This window comes from Cryptomeria japonica, chromosome 1, assembly GCF_030272615.1.
Source record: "Cryptomeria japonica chromosome 1, Sugi_1.0, whole genome shotgun sequence".
NCBI classification, from domain to species: domain Eukaryota; kingdom Viridiplantae; phylum Streptophyta; class Pinopsida; order Cupressales; family Cupressaceae; genus Cryptomeria; species Cryptomeria japonica.
Genome location: NC_081405.1, coordinates 305441973 through 305463830, shown reverse-complemented (window position 1 = coordinate 305463830; position 21858 = coordinate 305441973). Strand labels below are relative to the sequence as shown.

Here is a 21858-nt window from a genome sequence, read left to right as displayed (position 1 = left end):
AAATTTGCAAAAATGTAGGTTGAGAAAATTTCAATTTGATCAAGTGAACAAGCCTGGATGGGTTCAAACAAGTCTTGAAGTGAACCTAGACCTTCATCACTATTGAATATTTCAAAGCCTAAGGAGAAAGGAAGCTCCATTAAGCCTCAATCAAACCTCCATATTCCCAAATTTTTACCAAACTTGCTAAAATTAAGACATTTGGGGAGGTTAAATTAAGTTCGCATAATTTGAGGCCTTTGTAATTGAATTGATTAATTTTCAAGCCTTAAAATAAATGTAAAAATCCACCCTTAAAGCTTTGAAATTAATTCAAAAAAATGAAAAAACTAAGTTGAGCGCTCAATATTTGTTATTTGCCTTTATTTGCCAAGTCGGCCATCCTTCAAAAAGGGGGTTTTATTTCATTTTATTTCCTTTTTGTCAAGTCGGCCTCAACAAGAATTAGGGTGAGCGCCCTATATAAGGAAGGAGTATTGTTTCAAAATTCAAATCATTCATTCATTCCTTCTTATGCGAATTTGAGGAGCACATTAGAGGAGCGAAATCTAGCAAATTGGAGGCGAATTTCTTACTAAGTTGGAGGCTAAATCCCAGAATTTGCTAAATGTTGGAGGCTAAAGAAGGTGAAGCTTTTGAAGGCTAATTGAGGCGTAATTCATCCAAAGGAAGACCACAATTCAACCCTTGTCCAGCAAAATCTGGTCTTCTTTCTTCATTTTCCAAGGTTTTATAGTTAGGCTTTCAAAGGAGAAGGTATGAAGAATCATTTTGAAGTTCTTATTCAAGATTTATTTTGATTTCATTGCCATCAATTTGAAAAATTAGAATTCTGGATTTATCATGTCATTTCCAAATTAATATCTTAAATCATTCTCTTGAAAGGTCCTAAATTCTATGCTTTAAGGTTTGATGCTCAAAGACTAACTTTAATCTTTTGTGTAGACATCAAATGGCAGCCCCGGAGTCGGAGGATCAATTACTTGGCGGACCCTCATCAAAGAAGATCAAGCCAAGACAAGGACAACCTCCTCCAGTCCAGCATCAACAAGGATGACCTTCTCCATCTATCTTCCAGTCCAGCATTTGAAGGAAAGCATCACCAAATTGAGCATCAACCAAGTGTTAGACAAGGTGGCATCCTAGTCATCACTCCTCCAGTTGGGTTGGTTACCTCAGCATGTCCAGATTCAATGTACCTGACTCATGGGAGATGGCACAAACTTCGATGTACATACCCCGGCTATCCATTGGTCGAATATTCCAGAGAAGACATGTGTGCAAATAATGCAATTATTTCATTGGTTAGAATTAAGTTTGTTGTAACAAACCCTAATTAGGGTTTTCATTGTAGAATCTTGGCCATTGATCTCAAATTGATCTTAGCCATTGAATTGTATTAAGGGCACTATATAAGCCCCGGCTCTTCATTTGTAAAGGCTGATAGAAGGTAGTTAGTGAATAGTGGAAGAATAGAAAGCTAATAGTTAGTGAATAGGAGTCAACAATAGTTAGTCAGTAGTTAGAAGGTGAATAGTTAGCTAATAGTGGATAGTCAATTGATAGAATAGCACTTAGAATAGAATAGAGAGAGAAGGCAAAGATTGTTGCCAAGATGTTGTAAAAGACTTGTAAAACTTCATTGAAGAAATGGTGAAATCTATGGGTCGATTCAACAATTTGCATGGTCTCTATACTTCTCAGATTTGATTTCATGTTATTAGATGAGTGGGAGAAATGTGTTTGACTGATGGTGAAATTCGTATATCCATACTACTAGCAGTTTGTTGATTGCAAACTTGCCTTGTGTAGTCAACTGGAATCATTCAGCTTAAGCTTAACTTCAATCATCGCTTCTTCACTGATATGCATCAGCCTGATGGTGTCTATCCCTGTAGCGATGATCTGAACATCATAAAGCTTTCCTCCGAAGATCGCACTAACCTTGTGGAGATGGTCCTGGGATGTCAAAACAAGACTTAGTTAGAATTTCATCAAAAATCAATCATTGCTCCTACATTTCTTAGTATCAGAATTAGATCCTTTCCTCGCCCTCATCCTTTTTTCCTTTTTTCAAAAAGTCTAGGCTAGTGAAATCCTATGTTCCAGCAATATTCAAAGCGAATCAGACGTTTAGGTCGTCAAGTGCAAGTCCCCTTGTGATTCCAGCAAAATCACATCATACCACAGAGAGCTTATCCACACGTAGAGATCCTACAAAAAGAACTTTGAAGTCATCCCAATTGATCCTTTTCGCGACATCTTCAGCATTCGGAGGCTTTATTCAAGAGAGGATAAGGTACCCTTTAGGTATTTTATTCTGTGTTCGCATGTGCATAAAAAACACATCAACAGGTACATACATACCAATCAGCTGCACCCGCACCTATTGCAGTCTACGCAGGTAGGGGTATAGGCTAACATCATCACGTACCAACTGCCTTTGACCCTTTTTTAGTGACACCAAATCTTGGCAGCTCCTCCAAAATTAGCAGAAGGCTCTCTATTTTTAGCTGCAAGAATAATTGGAAAATATTCCAATCAAGGGCATAATATTCCAGCAAATATTTTTTCCAGCAAGGGGGAATTTTTTTCCGACGACAAGGAATATTCCATGAAAATATCGCTGACATCAGCTGTTGATTTTGTAACTAGGTTAGGAAAATAAATAGGATTCGGAATAGGATTCGGATTGCCTTAAGGCATCATCTGAATCCTTATAGGGCTGGGCCTTGCTTCATTAAGGAAGCGTGTAACTAGGGCTAGGCCCTATCTCTATGTGCACAAACTCGAATAGGGTTGGGCCCTTTATCTCCTACACGCCAAGCAACATGAAACATGTTCATCATATTATAGGGCCGACCCTATATCACTTCATGTTACGTGGGGTCCTAAATAGGTGCGCTCCCCTTGCAATATAACTTAATCATTATTAGTACGCCAAAATAGGGCAAGACATAAGGTAACGTATAAGCCCTATAATTGTAATTAAGTCTTGGCACAAAACTTAAGATGAAGCCGACTTAAATTGGTCTCCACGCCAAATATAAATAGAGATTAATGTGTATGCATTCATCATTCAGTTTTCATCATCATTAATGTGAAGTTAGCTCTGCAAGATCTGGAGGTTAGCGAATATTCATTGAAGGCAAGCGGACCACCTCTGAAGGTCAGCGAATTACTTCTGCCATCAGCATTTGCCATACATGCGATCTTGGACAGTGAATACATTGAAGAGGATAGCAAGTTCCTCTTGAAGGTCCACAAACATCATTAGGTCTGCAATCTTCAGTGAAGAACTACGAAGAGCTAGAAGTTGTATACTGATGATATTCTTATATAAGAAAGAGATAAGTCTGCTATCTTCTGCTGTTACATTGTGCCCTAGCTGGGTTACGACTGTAACTCTAATTCTGCCCTAGGTTGACAGTTATATCAAATAAGTAATCTGATCTTTATTGCCATTGTATTCTACTATTAATAAAAGGATCTAGATCTGATTTGTTGCTGGGTTTTTCCTCCAAGAGGGAGGTTTTCCCAGGGTATGTGTTGTGTCTTGTTTCTTGTTCTATGCATCATTACTTTTCTGTTCATTTTGTTAATCTGATTGCGAAAACTAACATCAGCATCCGGTCAACCCTTTGACCCAATTCAAGCCTCCAAGCCCTGAAAGCTACTTGTGGTTTTTGCCCATAACTTGAGCATATGAGGTTGAAATCACACAAACAAGATATCATTGGAAAGCTGGTTCAAAGAGCTATCCGAATCTGCAGGTGGTTTGATCTGATTATGCTCTTGGTGACTGCTACAAGCTGTTGAAGTTAGTCTTATTTTTCGTACTTTCAGGGCAATAGCTTGGGCAAACAGACTCCATTTTTCGACTTTCGCATATCATACGAAAGCACTCAAAATCCTCTATTCAGAGCTGTTATTTTTTCCATATTTTACCCCAAGCGACTTTTATTAAGTCTTTTGTGTTTTTCACCTTATGGCTGATTACTTGGTTTTTCTGACTCCTGGAAACTTTTTGTTTGCATTAGATGGATTATCTTGGGTTGTTCTACATGTATTTCCAACACTTTGCCCTATTTGGGTATTTTGAGCATCCTTTTCATGCACTTCTTTGTTTGTAGACACATTGAAGTAAAGTGTCACTTTTGTGTATGGTCGTGTGTATGGTCTTTGGGGAATTTGCATATCCTGTTGTGCCTTATTTTGTAAAAGCATTGTATTATAAAATGCCATGGGCGGTTGTGTAGTGCCCTTTGTTTTGCCACCACACCTTTGTTTGGTGAATGTCCCTCCACAACAACATTGAATCCTAGAGATTCTTGTCCCATGCAAGTGTGCATTGGTTGCATACCCAATTTCAGTTGCAAGTACTTTCTTGTGCACACTCAAATTCTCCTTCATGCACTATTTGGTGACAATTTCAATGGACTTATCATACCTCTCCCTTGTCAAAATTATGGGGGCTTTCACCTGTTGGTGCCAATGCTTCCTCAATAACTTGGTTTCGCTTTGAAGTGAGCTACGTATACATTATTTGTTCCTGTGTACTAGCCGAATGCAGTGGCTATATTTCGGGGAGATGGAGCTTTTACTATATAGACACTCTTGCATTCTAATTTTGTGAAGGCAAGTTATCCTCAATTGATCAACGTTCTTCAAACTATTGGCACCTGTATTTTCAACTAGTAGTTTACTCTTGCATAGTTGAGTAGTGTTGTTGGGGTCAATCGTGCAGATTCATGTATCATCTGTAACTTCGATTGTCAAGTGTTTTTGCCTTTGTTTGCCATATGTTTCATCGAGTAGTGTCATTGGAGGCACTCATGCAGATTTTTGTCTTCTTAATCCTGATCATCATCTTGTTTTTTGGAGAAGGCTCTTCATTCAACACTATAGCAGTTATCATTTGACAATTGTCTATAGCTTCTTTATGCTTCAAGGATGTTCTTCATGTTCCTGTTCTTTTTTTGGAACATTTTCTTGGAGGCTTCTTAGTCCTTCATTCTCTTTCTCTCTTTTGTAGAGTTTTCTCCCACTAGGTTTTTCTCCTTTTCTCCAATTTTAAGAGACCTTTTTGCACTTGGGTACCTAATCAGGCCTTTAGTTGCCATAACCCATCTTGCATTCATGCATTTAAAGATTTTTTACTTCACCCTAAGTTTCACTTAAGCGGGGGTGTTAGAGCATTTAAGAACTAGTTATGCTTTTATTTTTGCTTAAGTTCACTTAGTTGTGCTTTTGTACTTCTAGTTGCTTTAGTTGTGCATCTAGTTTAGCTAGAGTTGAGCTTTTTTTTGGCTCCTCATGCTTGCACTTTAGTTCTCCTAAATTTAGCTTAGGGCATCTTTCTTGATAAGCACTTCATTGTACAATTGTAATTAATCTTGTAATCTTTTCTTTTGAGGAATATGGCATATTTTTCTTGCTACTCTCATTGGTGGGAGGTGTTCTAGTTTTCTATTTGATCTTGCAGGCTTGTGTTGCAAAATTCAACATGGTATTAGAGCTCAATCCAAATTCAACAAACAAGCCAACCAAGATGCATCAAAAGCACAAAATCAATTCATGGAGATGATTTGCCAATGTAATGGAGCAATGTTCTTCAATTACACTCAAGGCAGAGCATATTTGCCACCTGTAGTGAGTAATTAACTATAGTTAGTGTGGAGGAGGATCAATTTTTCTCAATCTCAAAATCCACTACTTCAAATTTTCACCATCTAGCCTCCTTCCCAATTGGCAAAGCTTTTGGTAAGTGTATGGCTTCTAACTTTCTAAGCCTTCCTTCTCTCAATTCATTAAATAAGGGATTATTACAACCCAACATTATATTAATCATAAATATCTGTGACTTTTGTAGTGTAGTGTTGTAGGATTTTCACTACATGGGAAATACACAACTCAACAAAGCATATGACTATTTTTCCTAAGAGGCCATTTTTTTATGACTTTTAACATTTGTACATAGGTAGAAAATCACAATGCAAAGAGACCCAAAAGCACACAAGCTCCTAAAATGTTTTATAAGCCAATATGTTGGTTTCATTGCAAATATGCACAAATTAATCTCACAGTAGAAACCTTGTCAAAACAGAACTAGCAGACTGTAACGTCCCTCTTTTGAAATAGGATTTAATAATAAATAATAACAAAATTAAAACATAAAATAATAAAAATAAAAAATATAATATGGTTGAATATGACCTAGCAGCAATTGGTATGCAATGTGGTTGAATATATTGTCTAATATATAACTTTTATATGTCTTTGATCTAGTTATTAATGAGAATCGCTAATCTATTTAGATTCCTATGTTAAGTTTTATGATCAGATTAGATAGACAGTAAATCAAATACAACTGCACAAGGTTTATCCTGGGAAAACCTTCCTCTTGAAGGTTAAAAAACCCAGCAACAAGGAGTCTCAATTACTTTCAATAATATGACAAGAGTTTTTACAATGAGATGCTTCACACTTTGAAGCTATGTGACAAAATGCATTCACCCTAGACTGCAATGAACAATTCGAACTATAGTATAATTGAAGACTGCTATATAATGATCTCTTCTTTATCGGTCTTCCTTCTAAACCAAATTAATGTCCTTTGATTATAAGAGCGTGTTGCTGAAGAATGAAATCAGTCTTGTTATAGAAGAACACGAACTGCTGTTTGTGGAACTGCTGTAGAATAATATATGTCTGATCTGCTTTATGTAATAATCATTCGATGCCTTTGGCAGATGGAGACCACGTCTTATATACACCCGATATGTTCTTTTAATCATCACGACTCTTCCAAGAGTCGTCCACCATAAGCATCGTGTCTCTTCATTACACGTACCAAGGGTGGCGGGTTTTGGTTATTAAATGATATCGGCACAATATATTTATACAACTCTTAATTGTTATCTTTAATTGTTTTATTAAATCGATGTGAAATTGTCTTGGACAATTGCTTCGGTCCTAAAGGAGTCCAAAATTAGCTATTTACACTAACACTCCCTCTTAGCTAGGGAGGAGTCCTTCTTGATAACTGAGTCACATAGTGACAACCACCATGGCTACTCGCAGAGGGTGGATCCACCATACCTACTCACAAAGTGTGGAACAAGGGCTGAAACCTCAAACTTCTCTTCACAGAGAAGAATGCACAACAAAGGCTAATACCTCAAACTTCTCTCATAGAAGAATGCATAACAAGGGCTAATACCTCAAACTTCTCTCATAGAAGAATGCATATCAAGGGCTAATACCTCAAACTTCCCTCACATAGAAGAATGCTCAACAAGGGCTGATACCTCAAACTTCTCTCACTGAGAAGAATGCATGACAAGGGCTTGCACCTCAAACTTCTCTCACAAAGAAGAATGCATTATAATACATATCAAGTAATTACTGATGCTGAGACTCCCTCTCAGCAAGAGCTTCATTTTCCACAATTCCAAGCTTGTCTCGAAAATGCACAAATTTCACTTTCGCAAGAGGCTTGGTGAAAATGTCAGTTGTATGTTCCTCAGTACAAATGTATCTCAACTGAACAGCATTCCTTTGTACCATATCTCTGATATAGTGGTACTGAATCTCTACATGCTTCGTTTTGTCATGAAATACTAGATTGACTGAAAGTTTACACAGCTTTGGCTATCACAATGTATGATGGTAAGCTCCAATGATTGACCAAACAATCCTGCAAGGAGCTTACGAAGCCACACTGCTTTGCGAGTTGCTACACATGCTGCAATGTATTCTGCCTCTGCAGTGCTCAGAGCTACTGAAGACTGCTTCCTGCTACACCAGGAAATCATAGCAGATCCCAAGTTGAAGCAACAACCAGAAGTGCTCTTTCGATCAGTAACACTCCCTGCCCAATCTGAATCAGAATATCCTTCAAGAATCAGGTCCATACTGGAAGAGTATTTCAAGCCATATCCAACTGTGCCACGCAAGTATCTCAAGATATGCTTGACTGCAACTAGATGTATCTGTCTAGGTTCACTCATGAACTGGCTAAGTGCACTTACTACATAGCAAATATCTGGTCTAGTGTTAACTAGATACATCAGGGACCCAATCAATTGCCTATACATAGTAGGGTCCACAAGATTTGAACTAGCTGCAACTTCCCTTAATTTCTTCAAGTTAATTTCCATTGGTGTGGACATAGATTTACAATCTCTCATTCCAAATCTCTTGAAGATATCGTTGGTGTATTTTCCTTGACTTAGGATAATCCCATTGGGCCTCTGCCACACCTCCAACCCTAGAAAGAAGTGCATAAGTCCTAAGTCCTTCATCTCAAATTCTGAAGTCAACTCCTTCTTGCATCTATCAATGAGATGATCTTCTCCAGTAACAAATAGGTCATCAACATAAAGTACCAAGATCAACATATCACCATTGAATATCTTGAAGTAAAGGTTTGGATCAGCATCATTTTTGCAGAAACCCAAACCCACTAAGTATTTGTCAATTCTTTCATACCAAGCCTGAGGAGCCTGTTTAAGACCATATAGGGCTTTCTTCAATTTACACACATGAGACTCTTTCCCATGAATCACGAACCCCTCAAGTTGCTCGATGTAGACTTCTTCAATCACACCATTGAGAAAGGCAGTCTTCACATCTGTCTGATGCAACTTCCATCCCTTAGTTGTTGCAATGGCAATGATGGTTCTAATCGAAGTCTAGTGAGCAACAGGGGCAAATGTTTCTTCGTAGTCTATTCCCTCTTGTTGAGAGAAGCCACAAGCCACAAATCTAGCTACTATTCTAGAGGCTTCTGCCCATAGAAAAATCTAAAGGTCTTGATCATGAACCATAGCTTTTGCAGCTTCAACTATAGATTTGTTCTTCCTTTCAGCAACCCCATTTTGTTGGGGGTTGTAAGAAACACAGAACTCCCTCTTGATCCTGTTAAGGATATAGTCTCATTCGGATTGAAGCAAGTAATCTATATATATATATATATATATATATATATATATATATATATATATATAGTAATTGACATGTTGCAAATTTCCTACAGCAGAATTATCCCGATGATTGTCGAAGTCGGAAGACATAGATAGTGACGATGACAGTCGAAGTAGTTAACCCGAGCACCGTAAACAAACCCAAGCACCGTAAATGAAGTTAACTAAACGGTGAACGATATACGAAGAGTCATGTTCCCGTAGGCTCATGACTCTAAATGGCATAAGCCACGTAGAAGTCATGCCCCTACGTGGAAATGACCCTTCACTCCTCTATTTATGCAACGACATCGCCACTTGCTGCAGGGTGAAACTAATAACCATGGCAATTTCACGAACCAGCAAGTTGTCGATGTTATCATAGAAGGTTATTAAATAGATTTATACATATACATCGGAGGTAAACATATTCATTGCAGTGATCTCATTAAAGTCTATCCTGACTACATATTATCAGACTATTGTCTTCTCTATCTATTATCTAAATTCCTTACTATGGTATCAGAGCTGGGATAAGAGAATAATAGAGAAAAGTGAGATAGAATAGAGGCATTTTTATTGGATAGCTCCTTATGTTTGTAGCATTGGTAGATTCAGATCCCTTTATTGGATCACATAAATTTCATGCTTGAGTCAAGCTGTTCACAACAGGCTCGATCGCTTTTCTGACTTTGCATTGAACCATGACATCCATTCGACTTGAGGCGACTGTGACATCTGAACCAAACTTGGCATGGAATAAGTGTCGGTTTGCGGTGGCTTCTTTTCTGTTGGTGACAGTACAATAAAAGACCGATTCAACTGCTGTATCAAGTGGTCTCTCTGCCATTCTTGACTGTAGCAATCATTTGGCCAGCGTATACACTGCTTGACTGGTGCTTCCCTAGCACACGATTTTTGGGTGGTGATCGATCTATGGAGGCCCGAGAAAAGAAGAAAGACTGTACATTGGCAGCGGGTATACAATCAGATAATGAACGCATGTTGCATCTTTTCTCTTCTCAGGCTTCAGACCTATGTCGGTCGTGGGTTTGAGTTTACAGAGGTACCAAGACTTGGTCAAGATTAGGTCTCATATATGTAGTTTTTAATTACACTCACAAGTTCTGCCCAAAAAGAAAGAAAGCCCAAGCAACCATAGCTGAAGTCAAGGAAGTAGAGAATCCTCTATTCTTCTTAGCCTTATCAAGTGCACTAAATTCAAACAAACATATGTGGATAATCAATAGCGGGGCATCACGACACATAACCGAATTTAGAGATCAATTTGAAACCTTTGAAGGGCACTCAAACTGAAGAAGTTACAATAGGAGACAATTCTACCTATCCAGTGAAAGGAATTGGGACCTGCTCAATTCAATTAAGAACAAGAGTTACATTACAATTGAAAGATGTTCGTTTTGTACCAGGTATCAAAAGGAATTTGGTCTCTATTTCAGGACTAGCTGATCAAGGATATCACGTCACCTTCCATGAAGATAAAGTTCTACTCTGGCCTAAAAATTCTAACATAAAGAATGATATTCCTATAGGATCTAGAGATGGTAGTTTTACTCAAAAACAAGCACTAAATCATGAAGTATCAAATTCTAATGAAATTTGGCATAGAGGATTAGGACATCTTCGATTTAGTGCCCTACCTTCTATAGGAAAGATCACCACAAGATTACCCAATCTAAAATCTGATCATGTTGGAACTTGTAAAGGATGTGCTCTAGGGAAGAACTCAAAAGGGTCTTTTCCATCAAGTGAACACAAATCAAAAGTTGTACAAGAACTTGTCCACACTGATTTGTGTGGTCCAATGTCATTACCATCACTGGGGGGATTTTTGTATTACGTGATATTTGTTGATGACTACTCTAGGAAAACTTGGATCTATTTCATAAAACTCAAAGAATCAAATGAAGTGTTATTAAAATTCAAAGAATTTAAAGCCTTAGTGGAAAATCAAACTGAGAAGAAAATAAAGACTCTAAGATCAGATAATGGAGGTGAATATATCTCTAAAAATTTTAAAGAATTCTACATTTCTGTTGGGACTAAGAGGGAGTGTACAGTACCTTATAATCCTCAACAGAATGGAGTTGCAGAAAGGAAAAACAGAACCATCATCGAAGCCGCTAAAGCCATGATGCATGATCAAAATCTACATATCTCATTTTGGGCTAAAGCATCAAATACAGTTGTGTACATTCAAAACAGATGCCCTCATTCAATCCTAGAGAATATAACACCTGAAGAAGCCTTTACAGGGAATAAACCAGATTTAAGCCATCTAAGAATCTTTGGTTGCCACATGTATATTCACGTTCCTAAAGAAAAAAGAACCAAACTAGAACCCTCTGGGAAGAAAGGCATATTTGTTGGCTACAGTGAAACCACTAAAGGATATAGAGTCTATATTCCAAGATGAAGATCTATTGAAATCAGTAGAGATGTCAAATTTGAAGAAGATTCTGCTTATAAACTCTCTCTAAGTGCTGAAGATGATCAAACCACAGAATCAGATGAAAATCTTACAATTGAGAATCAGAGGGAGAATAGCATAGAAGATCATGAACCTCAATCATCTAATTTTGAGAATGCTGAAAATCCTAACAACAAGAAAAGACCACTATGGACAAGAAAGATGATTGAAGAAAATAATGTGGAACCTGATGAAATCTTTAGAGAGAATAAGAAAACAAGAAGTCAATCATGCTATGTTGCACTCATGACCGAGCTTACAAAATCTAAACCATAAAATGTTGAAGAGGCTTTAACACGTCAAGCTTGGAAAGATGCAATGATTGAGGAATACCAATCTATCTTAAAAAAAAATGATGTCTGGGACATTGTATCTAGACCAAAAGACAAAGCAGTTGTCTCTTCAAAATGGTTATTCAAAATCAAATATGGTACTATTGGACTTGGCCTGAAGTATGAAAATGTTGAGATACAACTCCAAGGGTATTTTGATTCCGACTGGGCAGGCAATTCCATTGATCGTAAAAGTACAACAGGGTGTTGTTTTAGTCTTGGATCGGCTATGATATCCTGGTTTAATAGAAAACAGTCAGCAATTGCTCAGAGTTCCACTGAAGCCGAATATATGGCTGCCTCCATGGGAGCTCGTAAAGCAGTGTGGTTAAGGAAATTGCTAGTTGGACTATCTGGGAAGCCCCTAAACCCCACTGTGATTCATTGTGATAATCAAAGCTGCATCAAATTTTCTGTAAATCCAGTTTTTCATAATCGATCCAAGCATATAGAAATCCCTTACCATTACATAAAAGATATGGTAACAGAGATGTTATCAAATTGACCTACATCAGCACTGAAGACCAAAGTGTCGACTTATTCACCAAACCTCTTGCAAAGTTGAAAGTGGAGTACTTTAGAGGTAAACTTGGTATGACTAAATTATAATTGAAATTGAGTCTTAACCATATATAATTTGATATATTCATGAATATCTTGGATGCAATATTGCATGTATGTGTTATGTCATGAAAGGTGACGATCTTTCATGTGATGTAAGTGTGAGATCACTATTGTAAGGTGACGACTTTCACAATAGCCCGATCTGTTATCAAGATTGACTACATTAAGTTGCTGTCCCGGAATGTGCCGGATATCTTGATACTAAATTTGTTATGTTGAGCTATTAAATTGTTATCATTAGTGTTTGTTCCGAAATGTGTCGGTAATTATGATAACAATCATATCATGATTGACTACATTAAATTGCTGTCCTGGAATGTGCCGGATATCATGATACTAAAATTATTTCACTTGTGATAATGACAATGTTACAGTTGTCACTAGGATCAAGGTTGTTATCTGATTAGACATCACGTAGTTGTTGTCCCAAAGTGCTGGATATCAGATAATTCATATCTTTCTGAGATATGAAGTATTTCACTAGTAAGTATTACTGAGTGAATGATCATGTCAAATGAATATGTATGTATAGAATGTTGTTCCTTAAACTTAATTATGAAATTCAATCCTCTTTTGCTAAGAGGGAGTGTTAAGGATATAGCCTCATTCAGATTGAAGCAAGTAATATATATATATATATATTAATTGACATGTTGCAAATTTCCTACAGAAGAATTATCCCGATGACTGTCGAAGTCAGAAGACATAGATAGTGACTGTCATCGTCATCTGATGACAGTCGAAGTAGTTAACCCGAGCACCATAAATGAAGTTAACTAAATGGTGAACGATATACGAAGAGTCATGTTCCCGTAGGGTCATGACTCTACGTGGCATCAGCCACGTAGAAGTCATGCCCCTACGTGGACATGACCCTTCACTCCTCTATTTATGCAACGGCATCGACACTTGCTGCAAGGTGAAACTAATAACCATGGCAATTTCACGAACCAGCAAGCTGTCAATGTTATCATAGAAGGTTAATAAATAGATTTATACATATGCATCGGAGGTAAACATATTCATTGCAGTGATCTTCTTTCACTGTGGCTCTGATACCATGTTAAGTTTTATGATCAGATTAGATAGACAGTAAATCAAATACAACTACACAAGGTTTATCCTGGGAAAACCTTCCTCTTGAAGGTAAAAAAACCCAGCAACAAGGAGTCTCAATTACTTTCAATAATATGACAAGAGTTTTTACAATGAGATGCTTCACACTTTGAAGCTATGTGACAAAATGCATTCACCCTAGACTGCAATGAACAATTCGAACTATAGTATAATTGAAGACTGCTATATAGTGATCTCTTCTTTATCGGTCTTCCTTCTATATCAGTTAATGTCCTTTGATGATAAGAGCGCGTTGCTGAAGAATGAAATCAGTCTTGTTATAGAAGAACACGAACTGCTGTTTGTGGAACTGCTGTAGAATAATATATGTCTGATGTGCTTTATGTAATAATCATTCGATGCCTTTGGCTGATGGAGACCACGTCTTATATACACCCGATATGTTCTTTTAATCATCACGACTCTTCCAAGAGTCGTCCACCATAAGCATCATGTCTCTTCATTACACGTACCAAGGGTGGCGGGTTTTGGTTATTAAATGATATTGGCACAATATATTTCTACAACTCTTAATTGTTGTCTTTAATTGCTTTATTAAATCGACGTGAAATTGTCTTGGACAATTGCGTTGGTCCTAAAGGAGTCCGACATTAGCTATTTACATTAACATCCTATAGTTAGAAAATTTATTTATTTATTCCCCTACAAACAATCATATATGGATTAGAAGGAAACATGTTAGGGAGAGACAGCAGACAGGAATGTAAGCACACAATCCCATGTTGGATGGATGGGAGTTCCTACCACTTGTGGGCCAAGGGATCGAATTGTCTTAGTTGGATGTTTTGTGCCCTTGGGCTTAGTTGTAGCGAACAGTTTATGGGCATCCTATCATGCTTTCCCCTCCAATCCCTAGTATGGTTGGTTGTTGGAAGTGGAAACTATAGAATGGATCCAAATAGGAGATATTGTCTATCATTTACTGCATGTTAATTGCTTATTTACTTTAAAAGTTCAATAGTTATTAGATGATTTATTTATAGAATACTATTTGTAAACAAATTATGTTGTTGGAATTGTTACTTTGGGCAAAATCAGGTATACCCCAATAGGGAACCTTACACAAACCTAGGAAAGAGATTTAAATAAGACAATTAGAGCCAAACATGAGGATTAAATTTTTTGTCTCTTGTATTTAAATTTCAAGGTCTACAAAAAAGCTGTTATCCAAAGTAGGGAAACAGCTATCCAGCCCCTAGGATGCACCAATACATTGGTTATGGTGTATGCAAGTAACATATGCATTGGTGCATCCTAGGTGGATAGCCATTTCCCCAAAGTAGTCCACTTGAGGATTGATAAACCTTGTAAAGACATTAACTAAGCAAACAAGATATCATCTAATCATTGAGCCAAATTTTCAGAATTTCTTTATGTATTATTAAAAACCAGAACATACACTAAAATCTTCAATATGGTCCACAAATGAGAAACTGAAAGAAAAGTAATATTGAAATGAAATGATTTTATTAAGAACCACAAGACCAAAATAACATAAGCATCCTGAAGACAAATCTATAAGCCCACACACCAAAACAATAGCTTCCTTTACGAAAGTGCATCTTCTACTATGAAGAATACTTTAGCATCAGTTATTGATTTTCTGAACTTTTTTGAGATTAACCAATTCTTCTAGGCAACGTGGAGAAAATTGGAATTTTTATCTTTTTCGTCAGGTTAGGAAAGGATCAACCCTTTGGTTCTTATTACCACCCACAGAAACAAATAAGGAAAAATATGAATATGTTGAAAGGAAAGGTTGAACAGATGCTAGACATTGCACAGTTTATTGATCGATTCAGAAAAAGAAAATTTGTGGAAAAATCCAATGATAAATCAATGGAGCAAGAGTTAAAAAGATTAAAGAATAGGAAGACTGCAGAAAGGAAAAGATGGAAAGAGGACAAGCAATGAGGAGAGAGGAATTGATTATTTACAGCTTTAGGAGCAAATATTTTGATTTTCAATATTCACAGACTCTGATCAAATAAGCTTCCATAGAAATTGCTCTAGCAAAAAGTGACAAAAGTAAACAGAAACGGATATTCCCGCTAGAAACTAATTATGAAACAGGGATAGTAAAAGAATCAGGTTTTGATAATTTCAGGAAACTATTTCCCAAGCATCGTTTGAAGAAACTGTGGATGCTTTATTTGAATATAAAGAAATCAGAGGAATTCCATGTGAGTTTCAGGAATTGAAGACTGAGTTGCTACACAATTATAGACCACTTAAATAAAGTCCCTTTAGAACAATGAACCATGGGGATGCGTCCCCTTCAAAACCCCATGTTTCCGGGATGGAAATATCTCCAGGATGCGGGGACGGGCCGTCCCCGCACCATATGTCCACCACTGCCAGGTTGCCAAAGACTTGTTGGGGACATTGTGGACGTCCAGACATCCCAGGGATGCGTAAGAGTCCCCTGGTCGTCTTGGGGATGCCTAGGAGTCTCCATAGCCCCCACTCAAAAACTCAGTCCCTAAGCAAAAAATGGTAAAAATTTTGTGAAAATCGAATCCTTGTCTTCAAGTCGGTCTCATTCTCTTCATCACTATATATACATGAAATATAACATTTGTATAAAGAAAGTAAAAAGACATCTTATACTTTAAGTTACATTTCATTTAAGATCTCTAAGAGCTATAATGTAGATTTTAGGTTTTGTAAGATTTATAAATTTTCAGCCAATCAAATTTCAGTAATTAGCAAGCTCCTATCAGCATTCTGTTGCTCTCTCTATCTCACTCTCTTAATCTGCCCTGAACTCTAGACCTATGTCTCTCCCTATCACTCTTCCTCTATCCCCTCTCTCTACCTCTCTCTTCTCTCTCGCCCCAGATCTAGACCTATCTCTCTACAACTCTCTGTCAGCCCCTGACCCCCCGCAAGGGGTGCTACCCTCAACCTCATTTTGGCGTTGCCCCCAAACCCCCATTAAACTATAAATCTCAACAAGTAACAGGCCAATGATGAATCATGATCATAAAAATCTACATAATACATATCCCTTGGTTGCAAATCTCTGCATGTTCATAGTCAAAGCCATAATCAAGACCCCCACAAGGGGCACTACCCCTTGACCCCAAACCTCCACCCACCATTCTTATTTTTTATGCAATCATTCCATGTTTTTTTATGTTTTTAACTTTTTTTAATTATTAGTTTAAAACTTTAAACTTCAATTAGTATGCCAATGTTTCATTTGCAATTCTTAATACTTATTCTTGGTTTGCACTTTGCTCCTAAAGTTCCAAAACCCTGCCCACAATAGTTAATGATCAAATTTCAAATCTTCAATGCAATCATTTTCATGTTTTTGATGTTTATTAGTGTAAACTTTACATAGTGTGAAAAAGTTTCATTTATAGTTCTTATACTTATTCCTTACACATCTTTTAATAACTAATTTTTCAAGTACTATATGTATTTGCGCCACCCCCCGTCCCCACATCCCCCTATCAGGAAACTCCATAGAACACTGCTTTAGAATGAAGAGATGTACACAAAGAAACTACATGCCTAATTGATAAGAACTATTGGATCTCATTCAATATGGTAACTAAACATAATTAATTCCTATAAACTTCCATGCTTTTACGAAGCAACCAGGAAAGTTCTATGTCTAGGACCTTTTACTGAGAAAATTTTCAGAATGGCAGTGAAAAAGTAGGTTAGTTCATGTATGGCTCCTCCAAGTACAATTAAATTATTACTAGTATAGATATCTTAAATACATCTATCTACAAAATGCCAAGAGATACTAGTCTTGACTTATTTTATTTACTTAAGAGATATTTTATTTTACTTCAGAACTAATTACGGCTTATTTTATTTTATTTGTATTATTTACTTTACTTTTATTTTTATATACTTGAGCGTTATTTTATTTAACTTTAGAGCTATTTAGAATTATTTTATTTTATTTTATTTACATTGTTTGCTTTATTTTATTTTTATTTACTTAAAAGTTATTTTATTTACTAAAGAATTATTTTTAATAATTTACGAAGAATTTATTTTATTTTATTGTATTTACTTGAGAAAAATTTCATAGTTTTAGCTTTTTTAAAACCTATGTTGGCTCTAATAGTTTTGTTAACACACTCACACCATTACACTCCACCTCTTTCTGTCACCGTAGTAATGCCTCCCAGGGCAATAAGAGAGGAAGACTGATGCCTTGTGATATTCCTTACTAGGTGGGGAAACTCTGTATACTACAGAATGTCATTTGAACTGCAGTGCATTTCCCAGATTTTCGAGGATCATGACTGTAATTTTCAGGAATTACATCCACCGACTTGAAAAAATTATAAGTGACTATGCTCTCCGCATTTGACTCAGATAATGTTCACTGTCTGCAGAAAGTCTGGGTTCCCACGAAATATAAACAGATTGAAGTTGAAGGCAAGTTAAGGAAGTTGTTGGAGCTCATAATTTCCAAGAGAAAAAATTAAAATAATAGATGATCCTCAATCAATTCCAAGCCAAATGCTTCCAGGAACATAATAGTTGCTGCAACATTTCATGCCCCTGGGCATACGAAAATAGCCCTTCCTTTTGTTATACCACAAAAGCATTTAAATTCAAGCTAACCATTGTTAAGCCTATATGTTGAGTTAATGCTCATGAAGTAGGTTGTATTTTCTATAAGTCCATACATCTCCAAGCAGTTCTTTTCCAAAAATTCTTTGCAATTTTGATGGACTGTGAAAGCTTGAGGTCTCTAAACAAAATAAGTTTAATTTACTAAATTTCACTAATAGCGCATAAGCAATACCATTTAATATAACTAGGCCCAAAGTTCCGAAGAAAATGTAAAACCTTTCCTGTTGATATTTTTGTCATTTGTATAGACAATGAATCTCACTAAACTATTATTGAAGAATTGCTAAAAACTTATTGCAGGTTCAACTTATTAATTTCGCCAGCTGAAACCCAAACATGACAAGTTCACTTTAGCAGCTTCTCTTTTCAGATAGTGATTTAATTGGTTTGGTCCTTTTGCAATCACCCATATCCAAGAAACAGTTCTTTTTCATTGGCCGCTCAACCAACAAATCCTTCAACACTTACTAAGTCAAAAAGACATGATCTATTCAAATCACTTCATTGAGAACACTGGAAAGCACCTTTTTGCCCCATATAAACAGCCTGTGCACAAATCACCAATTGAAAGCATCAGTCTTTTTCTAAACTGAGAATATCAACAATCCACCCTATCATCTTCTAAGAGAGTGCCATGTCCTTGCAGCCATCCGAAAGGAAACTGCAGTGATGTTGAATAAGGATCCTATGGTGATGAATATAATCCCCATTATTACTAATAGATTGAGCACCGAACAAAGCCATTTCATATCCAGTCAAAATATGGGCCGATTGATTGAAGTCACCCACTCCTGTAGACTCATAGATCATGGTACAGATAGGGTAGGCCACCACACTGTATGATAGACATGAACCAATGGTCCGTATGGTTGCCTATTCAACTGTGAAATTCAATAACTGATTACAAATCCCAACACTTGCAGAAAAATGCCAATTTATATCTATAATAGCATGTACTCACAGATTGGTCACCTCAACACATATGCATTCCACAAACTCTTATCAGCAATGCTAACTTCATTACTATACCTCAAAGGTTAGCTCGGGACCGGACCTTTCGGCCCAGTTATACAAAGCATTGATTTGAGGCTGTTGTCTCTTGTTGGTGTAAATAGTGACTTTATCAAACTAGTTAGCTTATAGCATGCCTGGAGATAGTCCTATTCACATTTCTTAAATATCCACTTACAGACTTTTAGCATTTTGTCTCACCTAATCTAGTTGAGACGTGTCTTCACTTGGTGAGGCACCTAGTGCATACACACTTGCCACTTGCACATACACTTGTCAAGTGAGCTTACAAGCGTTTCATGTTTGGAGGACTAGTCAATTGTTTGTATCCAACTTGTCTACCTCCTCATCCTTGCCTATACATACAAGGCTCTCCATGTACATTACTTACACTCTCATTGTAAATGATAGACATTGCTATGTATGCTAAATGGTTTCACTTGTAAAAGGTTGTTATTCATTCAAATTCTGGCAAAAATCCAGCATGGTTTAGAGCAGCAGTTGCACATTACTTCTCGCATCTAAGTGACTCCACACATAGATCTATCAAAGAGTGTCATGGAGTCAAATCGTCATCATCATTAACTTTGAAATTGGTGAATAACGGTAACTTCATTCTTCTTGCAATTTTTTTGCTCTTGTAAATTATATGAATTCTGTTCTGTACAGATTTTTGGGTGAAAAAGCAAAAAAATAATTAGCAGAGGGCAGAATTGTCCTTACCCATTTGTTCTTTTGAATAAAAATCCATATTCAGAGGAAAATATTTGGCCACTTCATTTGCTGGTTTGGATTTTTCATTCTAATTTGCAGAGGTAAAATCCATAGTTCCTGTGTGGATTCCAGCTTTGGAGCTGAGCAGCAAAGACCAACCATTATGTAATGGTCTTTTATGGTGTTTTGTAGTCACAAAGGGCAAGGCATTTTCAGGCACACAGAGCAGCTGTGGGAGGAGGCATGGAAGCCTCTTGGCAATAAAGACATTCCCACACAGCCAGCGCATATACTGGTGTCACATTTGAAGCCTTAAGCCTTTGTTTCAGTCACCCAAGCTCAGCCTGTTTATATGCAATCTGCTGGTCAACATCTCTCAACCACGGCTTACAATATTTTCTCTGCAATTATTTCCTTTGTATGAAGTCTTCGAGTGGTACATCAAAGGTAGCAAAAGATTTGTTGCTTCTCTAGCAGAAGACATGCCAATTTGTAAAAGTTGTCTTTGCCAAGGCATTGGTTAAAGGTGTTGCCATTGCTGAAGCATTATGGCATGAGATTAAGGATTATTGCACCTTGTGCGAGGTTCAAAGTCCACTATTGGTGACCTACACTCCTCAATTCTCACGTTGGTTTCTTTTGCATGGAGTCTTCCCTGCTACAGCCTCTACAATATGATTGTGCCATCTATAGTTGCTTGTTGCATCCCATTTTTTTGGTGTTATTTGTTTTGCCATTTAATTATTTAAACCCTGATAATTATTTAACAATCAAAACATGCATTAAAACGGACATTCAAAATTCAACATCATTTACAAACATTCACAAATTGTTAGAAATTCCCCAAGGATTGCCAGTTCCATATGTACATCATTCTACAAATCCCAAATTAGTCATTAAAGCTGTAAAAAACCTTACACATTATGTGTCACTCAAATATTTAACAAGGACTTCCTGCAATATGATTCCATTTTCTCATATATTTATTTATATTTAATATCCTAAAAAGTTAAAACCATATAATTATTTTCAGGCATTTATAACACGGATGAACATTCATATGAGATGGATCAGTTCTATGTGAGTTTGCACGGATGCTTCCCACATAGGAGAATCATATCCAAAGTGTATAAATTCCATGGTTTTTAAAGCTTATAAATATGGGTTATGAAGAGCGTAAACCAATAAATCATTAGGAATAATAATTCATTAGAAATGTAAAAATATGCAGAAAAATTCAAAAAACATCTCATGTAGTTCCAACATACACATTTCGTACAGAGTTTGAACTGTACAAATTCCGTATGGCTCATATACTGCTGTCCTAAAACATTCCACAAAAGTTTAACATAAAATTCCAACCATATAAATTCCTGAGTATAAATTTACCTTGCTTAAGGCACAATGAAAGACGAGAGTGTCTTTTTCCTTCGTCTTCTGCAAAAGATCTGGGATTTGCTCATAGAATGTTTCATTTGCATAGTGAAGGGAGCCTGCTATGTGGCCATCAAATTTCCTCTCCTCGTCCCTTTAACAGGAAAGAAAATGCTTACAGTTACTGTGACAATCAAATTGGGTTTTTGTTGAACAGTGTAAAGTTGAGTGGGTAATCACTGGTAATTTATTTAGCAGAGACCCATAATCAATTCCCGATCAAACATTTTCAACGTTGAAATGAGAAAAAAACCACACACTAGTGACAGCTACCCAAAGATTCAAGGCTAAATGAAAGTAATGGATTGACATCACATCCCAAAATGTATGAGGTTAGGGTTCGAACGGGGTAAAATATAAAATTCAATCCTGAAAAGAACGTATCCAAAAGACTAGGCTACTGCAATTGGATATGGCCATTGACCTGAGGAATGCCTTCAATTTTAAATGAAAAGCAAATTGAACTGTAAAACTAAAATCTCGAAATTGAGAAGTGTTTACCTGACATCAATGATGGCTACATTTGGGGATTGTTGGA

At 36.8% G+C, this 21858-nt stretch overlaps 1 protein-coding gene across 1 annotated transcript in view; it reads right to left on the bottom strand.

Annotated features, from left to right (window-relative positions):
- The window catches only part of LOC131026901 (arsenate reductase 2.2), a 67994-nt gene that overhangs the window by 45799 nt on the left and 337 nt on the right, over positions 1-21858 (bottom strand). The window contains exons 1-2 of the mRNA XM_057956912.1: positions 21822-21858; positions 21276-21414 (exon numbers count right to left, since the gene is read on the bottom strand). The exon at positions 21822-21858 is cut by the window's right edge and continues 337 nt beyond it. Of these exons, the coding sequence (XP_057812895.1) occupies positions 21276-21414; positions 21822-21858 (176 nt within the window). The remainder of the gene's footprint in view (positions 1-21275; positions 21415-21821) is intronic.